The 19,071-nt window shown below is 40.3% G+C and overlaps 2 protein-coding genes across 2 annotated transcripts in view; both read left to right on the top strand.

Moving 5' to 3' along the window:
* Positions 1 to 19,071, top strand: part of LOC120866506 (phosphatidylcholine transfer protein) — a 193,226-nt gene that overhangs the window by 79,772 nt on the left and 94,383 nt on the right. The gene's annotated exons all lie outside the window — the stretch shown is intronic.
* The window catches only part of LOC120866530 (phosphatidylcholine transfer protein-like), a 39,129-nt gene continuing 29,933 nt past the window's right edge, over positions 9,876 to 19,071 (top strand). The window contains exon 1 of the mRNA XM_040244308.1: positions 9,876 to 10,010. Within this exon, the coding sequence (XP_040100242.1) occupies positions 9,876 to 10,010 (135 nt within the window). The remainder of the gene's footprint in view (positions 10,011 to 19,071) is intronic.

Genomic DNA, 19,071 nt, shown 5'->3' with positions numbered 1-19,071 from the left:
GAAAGATGGCAATGATGACCCTGTATGCAGGACAGCAAAAAAGACACAGATGTGTATAGCGGACTTTTGGACTCAGAGGGAGAGGGAGAGGGTGAGATGATTTGGGAGAATGGCATTGAAACATGTATAATATCATGTAAGAATCGAATTGCCAGTCTATGTCCGATGCAGGATACGGCATGCTTGGGGCTGGTACATGGGGATGACCCAGAGAGATGTTGTGGGGAGGGGGGTGGAAGGGGGTTCATGTTTGGGAACGCATGTACACCCATGGTGGATTCATGTCAATGTATGGCAAAACCAATACAGAATTGTAAAGTAAAATAAAAAATAAATTTAAAAAAAAAGCAAAAAAAAAAATACATTAAAAAATATATCCTTGGGTGGGGGGCGGAATAAAGGGAATATAGAGAGAGGTAGAGAACAGGGAAACAGAACAACTGTGTTTTTGTATAGTAACAGTATCATTCTTTCATGATAAATACTCTCAGTGGGAAGGAACTTAACCTGTGAAAGACCATCTATGAACAACCAGCAGCTAATCTTACTTTTATGATGAATGATTTTTTCCCCTTAAGATCAGAAGCAAGAAAAGATTGTCTTTTCTTCCTATTTCTATTAAAAATTGCGCTAGAGGATGTGACCAGGGCAATTAGTCAAGAAAATGAAAGAAAAGACATTTAGATAGGAAAGGAAGACATAAAACTATCTGTATTTGCAGATGACTTATAATTAGAAAAAAACTTGAAAAAAGAAAAAGGTTGAAAGATTCAGTTTCTGATTTAAAAACTTAATACAAATCAACAATAATCAGGACAGTGTTGTATTAGCATGAAGATAAACAAAGATCCACTCCAGTGTTCTTGCCTGGAGAATCCCAGGGACAGGGGAGCCTGGTGGGCTGCCGTCTATGGGGTTGCACAGAGTCAGACACGACTGAAGTGACAGCAAACAAAGATCAATGGGTGAAAATTGAGAGTCAAAAGTAAACCTTTTCAGTTAAAATCAGTTGATTTTCTAAGGAAAGTGAAAGTCACTCAGTCATGTCTAACTCTTTGGACTGTATAGTCGTGTCAACTATGCAGTCTGTGGAATTCTCCAGGCCAGAATACTGGAGAGGGTAGCCTTTCCATTCTCCAGACGATCTTCCAACCCAGGTCTCCTGCATTGCAGGCGGACTCTTTAGCACAGTCCTAAGGGAGTAGCAAAAGATTCAGTGAAGAAAAAAGGTCTAACTCTTTCAACAAATAATGCTAGGACAGCTGGTTAAACACATACAAAAGAATGAACTTGGGCTCCTACCTCATCACATATACAAAAATTACCTCAAAATAGATGAACTTCCTAAATACTAGGACTAAATCTATAAAAAGCTTAGAAGAAAACTTCGGGGAAAATCTTCATGACACTGGATTTCACAACGATTTCTTAGAAATGACAGTAAAAGCACAAGGAACAACAATAAAAAAAAAGTAGGTAAGTTGGATTTCATCAAAACTGATAAATTTTCTCTTTCAAAATATATCAAAAAATGAAAACCACTAAAGAATGAAAGAAAATGCTTTTACATTATATTTATTTATATGACATCCTAATATAGGATGAGCCTTGAGAATATCATATCAACTGAAAGAAGTCAACCACAAAGGACCATATATTGCATCATTCCATTTATATGAAATGTCCAGAATAGGCAAATCCACGAGACAAAGTGTAGGCTAGTGGTCACCCAGGATTGGGAGTTAACAGATATGAAGTTTCTTTTGGGGTGATAAGATGCCCTAAAATTGAATGTGCTAATGATTGCACAACTCTGTGAATATACCCAAAGTCACTGAAGTATAAGTGCATAAATTGCACAATATATGAATGATATTTAAATAATGTTGTTATTAAAAACAAAACCAATAATGACACACATTAACTGACTGCTATGTTAATACCAGGCACTGTGGTAAGCTCTAAATTCTAACCCTAGGGTCAGGAGGGTTTTATTGTATTTCAGTTCAGTTCAGTCGCTCAATCGTGTCCGACTCTTTGTGACCCCATGAATTGCAGCCAGGCCTCCCTACCCATCACCAACTCCCGAAGTTCAGAGACAACAATCTTACCCACGGTCACAAAATCAGTAAGTACCATAATAGTCAGGAGTTAGGATTGACCCATTTTTGTCTCACTTTGAGTGTTAGGGTCTTATTAAAAGGTCACCGCTTGGATCTTGTCAGTCTTCTTGCGCTCCAAGTCCTGTGTTTACAATATAACTAACCACTAAATTGCAGGAGTTAGTGAAAAGTCTGCTTCCAACTTTCTTAGCAGGGTACTGTGGTGAGGTGTTGGGTCCCAGGTGCTGCTGGATAAGAGGTGGAGAGGATTCTGTCCCCCCATTAGCTCTGTTCTCGGTTTTCTAAGGACATTTGTTCTAGAGATGCCCTCAACTCCTTCCTAAGATGTGTCACAGCTATAGTTCTAGAAGTGAGACTGTTGACCCTCCCCTTTGGCATCTGATTTTATAGATTCATTATTGTGTGTGAAATGGATTCCTGTTACTTTTATCTTTGTCCACTTCCTATTTCCAATAAATAAAATGTGAGAAGGAAGGTGTTAGGTTCATGAAGAAAAATGTGTCGGATAATTTTACAAAGGAAAAATTGGATGAGTTTTGTAGGTATAACTATGAAGCACATGGATTCAATGTTCTTTCAGGGCTCAGCAATTAAGAAGAAAATGAGAACCCAAACCAATTATGCTTAGGATTGTTTCAAATCCCCATTGTTGGAAATCTTGGAAAGCATTCCAGGATATTTGATCAATACCTTGACTGTGCCTCTTCCAGACAAAGGTGACTGTGAATAGCTTAAAATGATTCAAGTACAAAAGAAGCCACAGGCATGATCACTTTTTTGTGGGAGGTGGTACAATGGCACCCACCATCAGTGGAAATGTCATTGCAGGTATTAACTAAAAACATGGTTACAATAAGAGTTTATTAGAGAGTGAAAATCAATTTAAGTAACAGAATGCAAATTCTAAAGGGAAGAAATGTATTCTTCCATTACTCTATCTGTGATAAACTTCAGAGGCTAGGAAGGAAATTGTCTTCCAATGACTGTCCTCTATGCTTTCTGTGCATTCTAAAATATTCCCAGAAATTTTTGTGGCCTCATTTCATCATGTGGTCTTTCCATTGGGTTCTTAGGAATCAGAGCAGAACATACTGCAGTGCTCAGGATCAGAGAGCCATCCTCTAACTGTCAGTAAATCCAAACCCTTTTTGATAGATTGAGTAGGTAACAAGAGGGCAAGAATAATGCCAGGGGAGAAGTTGAGTCCTTTTTGAAACACTGAAATTGTTTGAGGCTGTTCATAAGCAGATATAATGATTTCAAAATGGTTTCTCTCATTATTTCACAGTATTTACTGAGTGCTAGCTACATTCTATGAATTAGGAAAAACAAAACAAAGAACTGAGTGGCTCAGTCCATTGCAACTCCTTGAACTGCAGCTCACCAGGCTTCCCTGTCCAGCACCAACTCCCAGAGCTTGCTCAAACAAATGTCAATCGAGTTAGTGATGCCATCCAACCATCTTATCCTCTGTTGTCCCCTTCTCTTCCTGCCTTCAATCTTTCCCAGAATCAGGGTCTTTTCCAAGGAGTCAGTTCTTCACATCAGGTGGCCAAAGTATTGGAGTTTCAGCTTCAACATCAGTCCTTCCAATGAATATTCAGGACTGATTTCTTTTAGGATTTACTGGTTGGATCTCCTTGCAGTCCAAGGGGCTCTCAAGAGTCTTCTCCAATATCAAAGTTTAAAAGCATCAATTCTTCAGCAGTCAATTTTCTTTAGAGTCCAACTCTCACATCCATATATGTCTTTGATCAGATGTACCTTTGTCAGCAAAGTAATGCATCTGCTTTTTAATATGCTGTCTAGGTCGGGCATAGCTTTTCTTCCAAGGAGCAAGCATCTTTTAATTTCATGGCTGCAGTCACCATCTGCAGTGATTTTGGAGCCCAAGAAAATAAAGTTTCTCACTATGTCCATTGTTTCCCCATCTATTTGCCATGAAGCGATGGCACGGGATGCCACGATCTTTGTTTTCTGAATGTTGAGTTTTAAGCCAACTTTTACACTCTTCTCTTTCACTTTCATCAAGAGGTTCTTTAGTTCTTTTTCACATTCTGCCATAAGGGTGGTGTCATCTGCATATCTGAGGTTATTGATATTTCTCCCAGCAATCTTGATTCCAGCTTGTGCTTCATCTGGCCCAGCACTTCTCATGATGTACTCTGCATATAAGTTAAATAAGCAGGGTGACAACATACAGCCTTGATGTACTCCTTTCCCAATTTGGAACCAGTCTGTTTTTCCATGTCTGGTTCTAACTTTGGCTTCTTGACCTGCATACTTATTTCTCAGGAGGCAGATCAGGTGGTCTGGTATTCCCATCTCTTGAATAATTTTCCACAGTTTGTTGTGGTCCACACAGTCAAAGGCTTTGATATAATCAGTAAAGCAGAAGTAGTTTTTTTTTTCTGGAATTCTCTTGCTTTTTCTATGATCCAACAGATATTGGCAAGTTGATCTCTGGTTCCTCTGCCTTTTCTAAACCCAAGTTGAACATCTGGAAGTTCACAGTTCAAGTACTGTTGAGGCCTGTCTGGAAGAACTTTGAGCATTAATTTGATAGCGTGTGAGATAGGTACAATTGTGGGGTAGTTTGAACATTCTTTGGCATGTCCTTCTTAGGCATTGAAATGAAAACTGACCTTTTCCAGTCCTGTGGCCACTGCTGAGTTTTCCAAATTGTCTGGTATATTGAGTGCAGCACTTTAACAGCACCATCTTTTAGGATTTGAAATAGCTCAACTAGAATTCCATCACCTCCACTAGCTTTGTTCATAGTGATACTTCCTACGGCCCACTTGACTTCATATTCTAAGATGTCTGGCTTTAGGTGAGTGATCACACCATTATGATTATCTGGGTGATGAAGATCTGTTTTGTACAGTTCTTCTGTGTATTCTTGCCACCTCATCTGTATATATTCTGCTTCTATTAGGTCCATACCATTTCTGTCCTTTATTGTGCCCATCTTTGCATGAAGTGTTCCCTTGGTATCTCTAATTTTCTTGAAGAGATCTCTAGTCTTCCCCATTCTATTGTTTTCCTCTTTTTCTTTGCACCGGTCACTGAGGATGGCTTTCTTATCTCTCCTTGCTATTTTTTGGAGATCTGCATCAAATGGGTATATCTTTCATTTTCTCCTTTGACTCTAGCTTCTCTTCTTTTCTTAGATATTTGTAAGTCTTCCTCAGACAACCAGTTTTCCTTTTCCCATTTGTTTCTCCAGGGCATGGTCTTGATCACTGGCAAGTGGTTAACCGGCAAGATGGTGGAGTAGAAGGACGTGTGCTCATCTTCTCCTGCGAGAACTCCAAAATTACAACTCACTGCTGAACAACCATCAACAGAAGAATGTTGGATCCCACCAAAAGAAGATACCCCATCTCCAAGGGCAAAGGAGAAGCCCCAGCAAGATGGTAGGAGGGGTGAAATTGCATTTAGAATCAAATCCTATACCTGCCAGAAATGCTCGGAGGGCTAAAACAAAACCTTGTTTGCACCAGGACCCAGAGACCCCACAGAGACTGAGCCAGACCTGTGTTTGAGTCTCCTGTGGAGGCACGGGTCATCAGTGGCCTGCCACAGGGGCAAGGGCTCTGGGTGCAGCTACCTGGGCCACACAGCCTGTGGCATAAGCCCTTTTGGGAGGAGTTCATCCTTAACCCCACCACAGAGCCACCAAGCAGATGACCCACAAACCTCAGAACAATTATACCAAAGAAATTCTTGCACTGTTAAGAAAGTTCTAGGACCCTCAGCAGATTTCTCAACCTGGAGATCTAGCAAAGAGTCTGAGAATACCCAGAGAATTTGACTTTGGAGGCCAGTGGGATTTGATTACAGAATTTACACAGGACTGGGGAAACAGACTCTTGGAGGGCATAAACAAAACTTTGTGCACACCAAGACCCAGGAGAAAGGAGCAGTGACCCCACAGGAGACTGACCCAGACTTGCCTGTGAGTGTCCGGGAGTCTCTGGTAGAGGTGTGGGTCAGGATGGCCTGCTGCAGGGTCAGGGACACTGAGTGTTGGTCTCAGGTCAAACAACAGTGAGGGAACACAGCCCCACCCATCAACAGAAAATTGGATTAAAGATTTACTAGCATGGCTCCCTCTGTCAGAACAAGACCCAGTTTCACCCACAGTCAGTCTCTCCCACCGGGAAGCTTCCATAAGCCTCTTATCCTTATTCATCAGAGGGCAGACAGACCAAAAACCACAATCACAGAAAACGAATCAAACTGATTACATAGACTACAGCCTTGTCTAACTTAATGAAACTATGAGCCATGCTGTGTAGGGCCACTCCAGACAGACAGGTAATGGTAGAGAGTTCTGGCAAAAAATGGACCACTGGAGAAGGGAATGGCAAACCATTTCAGTATTCTTGCCTTGAGAACCCCATGAACAGTACGAAAAGGCAAAAATGTATGATACTGAAAGATGAACTCCCCAGATTGGTAGATGCCCAATATTCTACTGGAGGAGAGTGGAGAAATAACTCCAGAAAGAATGAAGAGACAGAGCCAAAGTGGAAATAATGCCCAGATGTGGATGTGACTGGTGATGGAAGTAAAGTCTGATGCTATAAAGAACAATATTGCATAGGAACCTGGCATGTTAGGTCCATGAATCATTGTAAATTGAAAGTGGTCAAACAGGAGATGGCAAGAGTGAACATTGACATTTTAGGAATCAGTGAACTAAAATGGACTGGAATGGGGGAATTTAACTCAGATGACCACTACATCTACTCCTGTGGGCAAGAATCCCTTAGAAGAAATGGAGTAGCCCTCTCTCAAAATCAACGAAAGACTCCGAAATGCAGTTTGGGGGCAGGATCAACAATGACAAAATCATCTCTGTTCTTTTCCAAGGCAAACCATTTAATACCGCAGGAATCCAAGTCTATGCCCCAACCAGTAATGCTGAAGAAGCTGAAATTGAATGGTTCTATGAAGACCTATGAGACCTTCTAGAACTAATACCCACAAAAGATGTCCTTTTCATCATAGGGGACTGGAATGCCAAAGTAGGAAATCAAGAGATACCTGGAGTAACAGGCAAATTTGGCCTTGGAGTACAGAATGAAACAGGGCAAAGCCTAACAGAGTTTTGCCAATAGAATGCCCTGGTCATGGCAAACTCCCTCTTCCAACAAGAGAAGACTGTACACATGTACATCATCAGATGGCCAATACTGAAATCAGATTGATTATATGATGGAAAAGCTCCATAGAGTCAGCAACAACAAGACTGGGAACTGACTGTGGCTCCAATCATGAGCTGCTTATTGGCAAATTCAGTTTTAAATTGAAGAAAGTAGGGAAAAGCACTAGACCATACAGATATGACCTAAATCAAATCCTTTATGATTATACAGTGAAAGTGAGAAATAGATTCAAGGGGTTAGATATGATAGACAGAGTGCCTGAAGAACTATGAATGGAAGTTCATGATATTGTACAGAAGGCAGTGATCAAGGCCATCCCCAAGAAAAAGAAATGCATTAGGAAGACTACAGTAAATAGACAAAATCCCTTGCCCTACTGAGGCTCACATTCCAATGGTTAAAAAAAAAAAATCATTATCATTTGGAAGATATTAAATTGTTGTTTCAGTCACTAGCCATGTCCAGCTCTTTTGTGAGCCAAGGACTGATGCCCACCAAGCTCCTCTGTCCATGGGATTTCCCAGGCAAGTTCCTCTGTCCATGGGATTTCCCAGGCAAGAGTACTGGAGTGGGTTTCCATTTCATTCTCTAGGGGGCCTTCCCAACCCAGGGATTAAACCTGCATTTCCTGCATTTGCAGGTGAATTCTTTACCACTAAACCACTTGGGAAACCCATAATATTAAATAGCTAGTTTTAAAAAGAAAGTTGATGAGTTGGTCAAAGAGGGTTAGAATTTATTTTTGTCTCCCACATACAACTGTAATGCCCTGTTAGACTTTTTGCCCTAGTACTACAAATATTTATTCTATTTTGCTGATAAATTTTAACACTGGCCTCCATTGAATAAAATACATTGTCTTTACCATTAACATAGCATCTTATGCACACAGCTAAATTTTTGAGTGAAAAAGCACGTAGATACAACCTTTAAAATTTTTTTCCCCAAAATAACTAAAAAATGGAGATTGGGAAATGCATGAGAAAGTAAAATTTGAACGTAAAGATATCAAAGAAAATCTTACCAAAAAAGTAACCATCAGCTTTGCATTTTGCTTTAAGGTGACAGGATGGTTCCCAGTCTCCCCTTCCATTTCTGCATATTAATGTCATACAATTTTTTTTCGGCAGGAAATGTTGTTTTTAGTGGATTCCAGTCTAGGCAATAATCAACAGAGCTCCTGTATGGTACCTGTTGTGAACATGTTAACAGCTACAACTTTTTCAGTGCTGCATGAGCCCGGCCTTGCTTTCACTGCTTCTGAGCCTCCAGCTGGTCACAGCTGTTTTTGCCGATGTTGCCTAGCTAGAGGCTGAGCTCCCTTCCCTGTTCTTGATAGAGATGAATAATGCAACAGTACTCCTCCTCCAGGTCTGTATTGTTATTTGAGATCGTAGATTCAAGGACCCTGGATAACTGAAGAGTTCCCATACTGCTTGCCCCTAATCAGACCTGAGATGTACTGGCAGGATTGGTTACCAGGAGAGACTGGGTACATTTGGGTTGCAGTTCACTTCTTCTAGCTTCTTCCCCTGCATTCACCAACTCCACAATTTAGAGCTGCAGCCTTGATGTCCTCTCCTTTATCTAATCTGTTTATACCTCTAGTTTACTAGTTCAGATTCTAGCTCTGGTGATCTAATTACTGACCTGGATATTCTTGCTTTGAAAAAGACCTTGCAGACTGTCCATCTGGCTTGTTAGGTTGGTCAGTTTCCACTAGTCTAATTCTTGTTCCACTGACTGGGTGCAATTTATTGGAAAAGCCTCTTCAAAAAGTGAAGATAAAGACAGGTACGGTCCCAGAGACACTGCGCATAATCTGACTTCTAGCACCTCTGGAACTGTTCTTTGTCTCACCTCAGTATTCATGTTCAAGCTAATTCCTGCTCCCTTGTCAGCTCACCTGATAATACTGTAAGCATCAGTATTATCAAGCCTAAGGCCCAAATCTCAGGCAAGAATAATTTGTAACTGGAGCTACCTCATGGTAGTGAGGGATACTTTTGGTGTTAACATATGTTAGCTGTTAGACATTCCCCCCTGGTCACAGATCTGGGTTTTACATTTATCCAGTTTCCTGAAGAAGGTCAAGGCTTTTGAAAGCAGGAGTGGCCTTCACTGTGCTAATTCAAGACCCCTTTCGGTCTTCCTTTGGGAACTTCCTGGGATCCACAGCTCTAGACTTTTGGGGGCACCCAGAATGTGGGATGGATTTCATATCATCATCAGTCCCTTTTAATGTTTCCAGCTTTTTCCTTTATCCCTATTTTAAGGGTTTTTTTTAAAAAACAACAACACAACAATAACAACTTTTGGTGTACAAATGAATTTGAGCATGGGAGGAAGGAATCTTGGAGAAAAGTGAAAGTGAAATTAAAAAGAGAACCAGATGGCTCTTAACAAGAAAGTGGGCTATATTGCCACCAAGTACATTGATAAGTCCTGCCTTCTACCCTATCTCTTTTTGGATTCCTGCCAATCACCCTGGGCCACACTCTTGCCCTGATCTTTAACACATACTAAGCCTGTGTGTGGCCTCCCTTACAGGCAGAAGAGCTGTGGCTGTGGAAGAATGGCCTCTGCCAGCAGGTTCTCTGAAGAGGAGTTTCAGGAGGCCTGTGCAGAACTCCAGCGTCCCCGGGTATCAGGCTGGGAGATACCTGTGGTCACCTCAGTCGTTAAGGTCTACCAGCGGCCACTGAAAAAGGTAAGGTAGAGGCATGCAGGGGACCCCTGGGAGGCTGCAGCCTGTCCAGAACCCAGGAGTCTTCCAGAACCAGGAGGAACAAGTGCTCCTGGGGTGGTGCCTCCAGCTAACTTTGCCACTGTGGAAGCAGGAGGTGAAGAAGTAAACTGAAATTATTCTCAGAGACGTCTGAAGTCTACCCACCAGGGAATTGGTTTGTTAGAAGTTAATGATAGTGTTATAATGTGGGTCTTCCTGATTATTAGCCCCATGCACTTGCCTGCAAAGGACATGGAGTCCCCCTCCTTGGTTGATGCCAGTGGTATTTGTGTGGCAGGGCGTATCTTAGGTTTAAATATAGGTAAAGAAGAGAGTGGAGTTTCCAGAGAGTGGGTGTTCAGGGTAATGTGTGTGAAGAAATCCAATGAGCTCCTAACTAGCTTCTTGGCCTTAAGCCACCCTCTACCCCTTCCATCTTACACACTACAGCTCAATCAAGTACCTGAGAGGCTGTGATCTATCAGTTCCCTCCAGTGGCACTGTTGATTGCCGAATTAATAATAATAGCTACAGTAATAGCGAATGCATCGCATGTTGTCTTACAGTCTGGGCACTGTTTAAATGCTTCGCAGGCATTGCCTTATTCAGTCCTCATATCAGCCCTAACACAAGGTTCTAGGATTGGGGACAATTGGTTAAGAAACCACAGTGAGCTGTGACTATGATTTAAATGATGCTATAACAAAGGTATTATTATATGTTTGGAAAAGATTTAAATGTAGAAGCACTTGAGAGAGTTTACAATGTAACAAATAAGTTGTATTTAAAATAAAACAGATTGTGATTTTAGTAGACACAAATAATTCTGAAACTTGGACAAACTGCTACTTTTGATAGATTTTAAATTTCTCTTTTCCGATTTAATCACAGAATTTTAAACTTAGAAATTCTCTTCCAAAATCTTTCTGTCCTACACCATCACATTTTCCTTTCATTTTTTAAAAAATTTTCTTTCTTTTTATCAGTTTCCCTGTTCTTACCTTCTCTTTTTTTTGCCCAGGTAATAATGGTAGTAACTTATCTTTACATGGTGCTTTAATATACAAAATGCTTCTACATAATAGTTTTCATTTATCCCTCTCAAGAATTAGAAGATAGATACAGGCTTATTTTCTGATTTTATGGATGGCATAAGACCCAGAGTTGTTAGGTGAGCCATACAAGACCACATAACTAGTAACCAGATATGAACCTGTCGACTTTGATGAACTCAGTACCAAAATATGCAGCTTGCTTCAGTTCAGAAGTAATTTCTCTTTCTCTAAGCTAAGCAAAACTAGTGCAAAGCTGCTGTGTGCTATTCCATGTGCTACTTCAGGAATAACATGGATTTTGGAGGCAGATAGTCTTGGATTAAAATCTCTGCTCCTCCCCACTCTCATTCATTGACTTAGGAGATATCCATTAAATGCCTACCATGTGGTACTGCTTTGTAGGCACTGCAGATATGCAGGGAATGGTAATTTGGAGCTGCTGGTTCAATAAATGAGATTCTTGAATAATAAAGCATATTCACTGATGATAATAAACTCATAGTATATAATGAAATGGCAGCTGAAGATCTCTACAAAGAAAGTAAAGTAGGATGAAGGAATACAAAGATGTTATGGTGGAGGGCATCCAGGGGTGATGTGATGTACTTTAGATAAATAGAATATGGAAAGTCTCTCTTCCAGAAGTAACAATCAAGTGGAAATAGAAATAAAATGAGAGATTGTGTCCTGAAAATATCTGGAGGAGACATGGACCAGAGAGTGTTTCTCAAAGCTCAAGCACATTAAAATTGTTTGGGGAGCTCTAAGGATATTAGCTGCGATTCATGGGGTCGCAAAGAGTCGGACATGATTGAGTGACTGAACTGAACTGAAGGACATTAGCAAGATTTAATTAGAGCCCAAATTTAATTGAGTTGTGGTGGAACTTGAAGGGATGGTCCTTTGGAAAAACTCCCCTCTCACATAGAGGTTGATTATTCTGTCCTCCCTACTTTTGTGTATGTTGAAATGCTAGTGTACCAGAATCACCTGCAGGGCCTGTTAAAATTCACAGTAAGAACCCAAATCCCAATTTTGATTCAGTGTGTCTGGATTCAAAGTTTGCTTTTAACTTCTTTTTTCCTTTGACTTCCCCCCTTTTCTCTTTCTCCTCCTTCTTCCCTTGCTCCTCTTCCTCCTTCCTCTTTTTCATTTTCTTTTTAACTAGTTCTCTGGTTACATAGAAATTCCTGGTCCAGGGACCAGACTTTGATAACCATTGATGTATGCAGAGCACCTTGCATGGTGCTCAAGGAGGTTCTGACTTTGGAGTCAGCAGAGGACCCTAGAGATGAGAAATGGTGGGAACTGAAAGGTAAGAGTGAAAGTAAAAGAGTGTCTTAAGATGAAAGCAACATGTACTTTAAGACTCACTTTCCCTGATTTTTAAATTAGTGGCCACTTGGGAGTGAATTTGGTTCCCTGAACAGTGCTGAGAAGTTCTCCTGGCAGGATAAGGTCATAGATCACTTGCAGAAGTTTTCCAGGGAACTACAGTCAGGTCTAGATGGAGCTTTAGGCTGGTTCTTATGTCAGTAGACACAGTGACATGACTGTCAGTTTGCAGAGGCTCGCATCATTAACTTTGACCAAGAAAATGTTGGTATAAAAAAAGATCTGGGGGGAAGAAAGATTTGGGAATTCCCTGGAAGTCCAGGGGATAGGGCTCTGTACTTGCACTGTTGAAGTCAAGGATTTGATCCCTGGGCAGGGAACTAAGACCCCACAAGCCACACAACCTGGAAAAATACCAAGATCTGGTTGATGGTTTGACTTCTTATGTTTTTTTAAGCCCACTGTCTGGCACTGTGAGAGGGACCTGTGTTTGTTCTTTCATAGGTCTTCTCATCAGTGAGTTTGGTGAGGGGCAGACCATATTTTCCCAGGACTGTTTGTTCTTTCCTATCCTATGCTGACAATCTACTAAACTGTTGAAAGCCTGGTCTCTCGAGTAAAACTCTGTGGCTTGCCAGCCTGGGCTGAGAGAAAGTTCGACCTTTCAGAGGGGAGCAGATATTTAATCGCCATGAGAACACACTTACCTCCATGAAAGAGAAGCTTCCACTCCCATTCTCAAGGTAGGATCACAGTCTGATAGCATCATGGGATTTTTTTTACTTCTGGATGACAGGACTATTCTACTTTCTCCCACCCTTCTGTGTACCAGCATGATTGTTGGAACAGCTACTGTACCCAGGACACTTAATAGAGCCTATTTATTCATGGGTAAAATCACCAGAGCTTAAAGCTGAGCACCTGATGTGGTCTCCTTCTATTTCCTGCCACTGATCAAGGCCACCTCTCTTTCTCTCTCTTGCCCCTATTCCTTCATCTTGGAGATCCATGAGCATACAACTGGATAGACAGACATGTCAGAGCCTCAGTTCTCTTTCAGGAGGAGGGTGTGGTATCAGGCAGTATGAAGATGCTGGTTCCAAGATGTAGCTTTAAGGGAATGAAGGGAGAAGGATGAGGAGGATTACCTACTTCTGTCTGCAGATAAAAGTATAATTTTCACCTCACTCAGCCTTGCCCATCAGAGGAAAAACAAATAAACAACAACAACAATAACAAAAACTCAGCATAAGTCTCACCCTATACCAAGCTCACACAAACTACTGGACCAACCTTAGGAGGGCAGAAATCAAAAGGAAGAAAGAATTCAACCTTCTTCAAGGGAAGAATTCAACCTTTCTTGAAGCCTGGGTAAAGGAAACCTCAAACATAATAACTTAAAAAAAATTGAAAAGACAGAGAAATACTGCACAAATGAAGGAACAAACAAGACACACAGAAGTCCAAATAAATGAAGAAGAAATAGGAAAATTACCTGAAAATGAATTCAGAATAATGATAGTAAAGATGATCAAAAACCTTGAAAATAAAATGGAGAAAATGCAAGAATCAATTAACAAAGACCTAGAAGAATTGAAGAATACACATACAGAGATGAACAACACAATTACTGAAATTAAAAATACTCTAGAAGGAATCAGTAGCAGAATATCTGAAGCAGAAGAATCAGTGAGCTGGAAGATAAAACTGTGGAAATAACTTCTGAAGAGGAGAATAAAGTAAAAAGAATGAAAAGAGCTGAGAACAGTCTCAGAGACCTCTGAGACCATTTCAAACACACCAACATTTATAGGAGTCCCAGAAGAAGAAGAGAAAAAGAAAGGATATGAGAAAATTTTGGAAGAGATTATAGTTGAAAATTTCCTCAGTGTAGAAAAGGAAATACTCAATCAAGTCCAAGAGGCACAAAGAGTCCCATACAGGATAAATCCAAAGAGAAATATACAAATCAAACTAACAAATATTAAACACAAACAGGAAATATTAAAAGCAGCAAGGGAGAAGCCACATGTAACATACAACGGAAACCACATACTCTTAACAACTGAACTTTCAGCAGAAACTCTGTAGGCCAGAAGGGAATGGCAGGATATATTTAAAGTACTGAAAGAGAAAAACATACAACCAAGATTACTGTATTCAGCAAGGATCTCATTCAAAACTGATGGAGAAATAAAAAGCTTTTCAGACAAGCAAAAGTTAAGAAAATAGAGTACACCAAACCAGCTTTACAACAAATCTTAAACAGACTTATATGGTCAAGAAATACAATAGAAGAAAAAAGATCTACAAAATGAACCCCAAACAATTAGAAAATGGCAATAGGAACATATATATCAATAATTACTTTAAATGTAAATGGATTAAATGCTCCAACCAAAAGACACAGACCAGCTGAATGGATACAAAAACAAGACCCATATATATGTTGTCTACAGGAAACCCACTTCAGACCTCAAGACACATATAGACTGAAAGTGAGAGGATGGAAAACTATATTCTATGCAAATGGGAAGCAAAAGCTGGAGTAGCAATCTTTATATCAGACAAAATAGACCTTAAAATAAAGAATACTACAAGAGATAAGGAAGGACACTACATAATAATCAAAGGATCAATCCAAGAGGAAGACATAAGAATTGTAAATATCTATGCATCCAAGATGGGTGGGTCATGGTGGAGAGGTCTGACAGAATGTGGTCCACTGGAGAAGGGAATGGCAAGCCACTTCAGTATTCTTGCCTTGAGAACCCCATGAACAGTATGAAAAGGCAAAATGATAGGATACCAAAACAGGAACTCCCCAGGTCATTAGGTGCCCAATATGCTACTGGAGATCAGTGGAGAAATAACTCCAGAAAGAATGAAGGGATGGAACCAAAGCAAAAACAATACCCAGTTATGGATGTGACTGGTGATAGAAGCAAGGTCTGATGCTGTAAAGAGCAATATTGCATAGGAACATGGAATGTCAGGTCCATGAATCAAGGCAAATTGGAAGTGGTCAAACAAGAGATGGCAAGGGTGAACGTCGACATTCTAGGAATCAGAGAACTAAAATGGACTGGAATGGGTGAATTTAACTCAGATGACCATTATATCTACTACTGTGGGCAGGAATCCCTCAGAAGAAATGGAGTAGCCATCATGGTCAACAAAAGAGTCCGAAATGCAGTACTTGGATGCAATCTCAAAAATGACAGAATGATCTCTGTTCATTTCCAAGGCAAACCATTCAATATCATGGTGATCCAAACATATGCCCCAACCAGTAACGCTGAAGAAGCTGAAGTTGAATGGTTCTATGAAGACCTACAAGACCTTGTAGAACTAACACCCAAAAAAGACGTCCTTTTTATTATAGGGGACTGGAATGCAAAAGTAGGAAGTCAAAAAACACCCGGAGTAACAGGCAAATTTAGCCTTGGAATACGGAATGAGCAGGGCAAAGACTAATAGAGGTTTGCCAAGAAAATGCACTGGTCATAGCAAACACCCTCTTCCAACAACACAAGAGAAGACTCTACACATGGACATCACCTGATGGTCAACACTGAAATCAGATTGATGATATTCTTTGCAGCCAAAGATGCAGAAGCTCTATACAGTCAACAAAAACAAGACCAGGAGCTGACTGTCGCTCAGATCGTGAACTCTTTATGGCAAAATTCAGACTTAAATTGAAGAAAGTAGGGAAAACCACTAGACCATTCAGGTTGACCTAAATCAAATCCCTTATGATTATACAGTGGAAGTGAGAAATAGATTTAAGGGCCTAGATCTGATAGATAGAGTGCCTGATGAACTATGGACTGAAGTTTGTGACATTGTACAGGGATCAAGACCATCCCCTTGGAAAACAAATGCAAAAAAGCAAAATGGCTGTCTGGGGAGGCCTTACAAATAGCTGTGAAAAGAAGAGAACTGAAAAGCAAAGGAGAAAAAGAGATATATAAGCATCTGAATGCAGAGTTCCAAAGAATAGCAAGAAGAGATAAAAAAGCCTTCCTCAGCAATCAATGCAAAGAAATAGAGGAAAACAACAGGATGGGAAAGACTAGAGATCTCTTCAAGAAAATTAGAGATAACAAGGGAATATTTCATGCAAAGATGGGCTCGATAAAGGACAGAAATGGTATGGATCTAACAGAAGCAGTAGATATTAAGAAGAGATGGCAAGAATACACGGAAGAACTGTACAAAAAAGATCTTCAAGACCAAGATAATCACGGTGGCATAATCACTCACCTAGAGCCAGACATCCTGGAATGTGAAGTCAAGTGGGCCTTAGAAAGCATCACTACAAACAAAGCTAGTGGAGGTGATGGAATTCCAGTTGAGCTATTTCAAATCCTAAAAGATGATGCTGTGAAAGTGCTGACTAAATATGCCAGCAAATTTGGAAAGCTCAGCAGTGTTCACAGGACTGGAAAAGGTCAGTTTTCATTCCAATCCCAAACAAAGGCAATGCCAAAGTATGCTCAAACTACTGCACAGTTGCACTCATCTCACACGCTAGTAAAGTAATGCTCAAAATTCTCCAAGCCAGGCTTAAGCAATACTTGAATCGTGAACTTCCTGATGTTCAAGCTAGTTTTAGTAAAGGCAGAGGAACCAAAGATCAAATTGCCAACATTCACTGGATCATGGAAAAAGCAAGAGAGTTCCAGAAAAACATCTATTTCTTCTTTATTGACTATGCCAAAGCCTTTGACTGTGTGAATCACAATAAACTGTGGAAAATTCTTCAAGAGATGGGACTACCAGACTACCTGACCTGCTTCTTGAGAAACCTATATGCAGGTCAGGTAGCAACAGTTAGAACTGGACATGGAACAACAGACTGGTTCCAAATAGGAAAAGGATTACGTCAAGGCTGTATATTGTCACCCTGCTTATTTAACTTATATGCAGAGAACATCATGAGAAACGCTGGGCTGGAAGAAGCAGAAGCTGGAATCAAGATTGCCAAGAGAAATATCAATAACCTCAGATATGCAGATGACACCACCCTTATGGCAGAAAGTGAAGAGGAACTAAAAAGCCTTGATGAAAGTGAAAGAGGAGAGTGAAAAAGTTGGCTTAAAGCTCAACATTCAGAAAACGAAGATCATGGCATCTGGTCCCATCACTTCATGGCAAATAGACGGGGAAACATTGGAAACAGTGTCAGACTTTATTTTTCTGGGCTCCAAAATCACTGCAGATGGTGACTGTAGCCATGAAATTAAAATACGTTTACTCCTTGGAAGAAAAGTTATGACCAACCTAGATAGTATATTCAAAAGCAAAGACATTACTTTGCCAACAAAAGTCCGTCAAGTCAAGGCTATGGTTTTTCCAGTGGTCATGTATGGATGTGAGAGTTGGACTGTGAAGAAGGCAGAGCACCGAAGAATTGATGCTTTTGAACTGTGGTGTTGGAGAAGACTCTTGAGAGTCCCTTGGACTGCAAGGAGATCTAACCAGTCTATTCTGAAGGAGATCAGCCCTGGGATTTCTTTGGAAGAAATGATGCTAAAGTTGAAACTCCAGTACTTCGGCCACTTCATGCAGAGTTGACTCATTGCAAAAGACTCTGATGCTGGGAGAGATTGAGGGCAGGAGGAGAAGGGGACGACTGAGGATGAGATGGCTGGATGGCATCACTGACTCAATGGACGTGAGTCTGAGTGAAGTCCGGGAGATGGTGATGGACAGGGAGGCCTGGTGTGCAGCGATTCATGGGGTCGCAAAGAGTCGGATACGACTGAGCAACTGAACTGAACTGATGCATCCTACATATGCCCGATTCATAAGACACACAGTAATAGACATATAAAGATAAATTGACAATACCACAAAAATAGTAGGGGACTTTAGCACGCCACTCACACCAATGGACAGATCATCAAAACAGAAAGTTAATAAGGAAATACAAGTCTTAAATGATACTTTAGGTGAGATGGATCTCATTGATATCTGCAGGACATTCCATACACATGCAGAAGAGTACACCTTCTTCCCAAGTGCACATGGAACATTTTCCAGGATAGACCACACCTTGGGTCACAAATCAAACCTCAGTAAATTTAAGAAAATTAAAATCATATCAAGCATCTTCTCCAACCACAATGCTATGAGACTAGATATTAATTAGAGGAAAGAAACTGTAAGCAATACAAACACATGGAGATTAAACAACACATTCTAAATAACCAACAGGTTACTGAAGAAATGAAAAGGGAAATCAAAAAATTTCTAGTCACAAATGACAATGAAAACACAACTCAAAACCTATGGGATGAAGCTAAAGCAGTCCTAAGAGGGAAGCAATACAATCCTACCTCAAGAAACAAGAAAAACATCAAATAGACAACCTAACATTACACCTAAAGCAGCTGGAAAAAGAAGAAGGGGGAAGAAAAACAAATTAGTAGATAAAGATCCAAGCAGAAATAAATGAAAAAGAAATGAAAGAAACAATAGTAAAGATTAATAAAATAATAAAATAAACTCTTGTTCTTTGAAAAGATAAACAAAATTAACAAACCCTTAGCCAGACTCATCAAGAAAAAAAAGAGAGAAGAATCAAATCAACAAAATTAGAAATGAAAAAAGAGAGGTTACAGCAAACAGTACAGAAATACAAA

This window comes from Oryx dammah, unplaced genomic scaffold (genome assembly GCF_014754425.2).
Source record: "Oryx dammah isolate SB20612 unplaced genomic scaffold, SCBI_Odam_1.1 HiC_scaffold_8, whole genome shotgun sequence".
In the NCBI taxonomy this organism is placed as follows: Eukaryota; Metazoa; Chordata; class Mammalia; order Artiodactyla; family Bovidae; genus Oryx; species Oryx dammah.
This window is presented reverse-complemented; position numbering and strand designations above follow the sequence as displayed.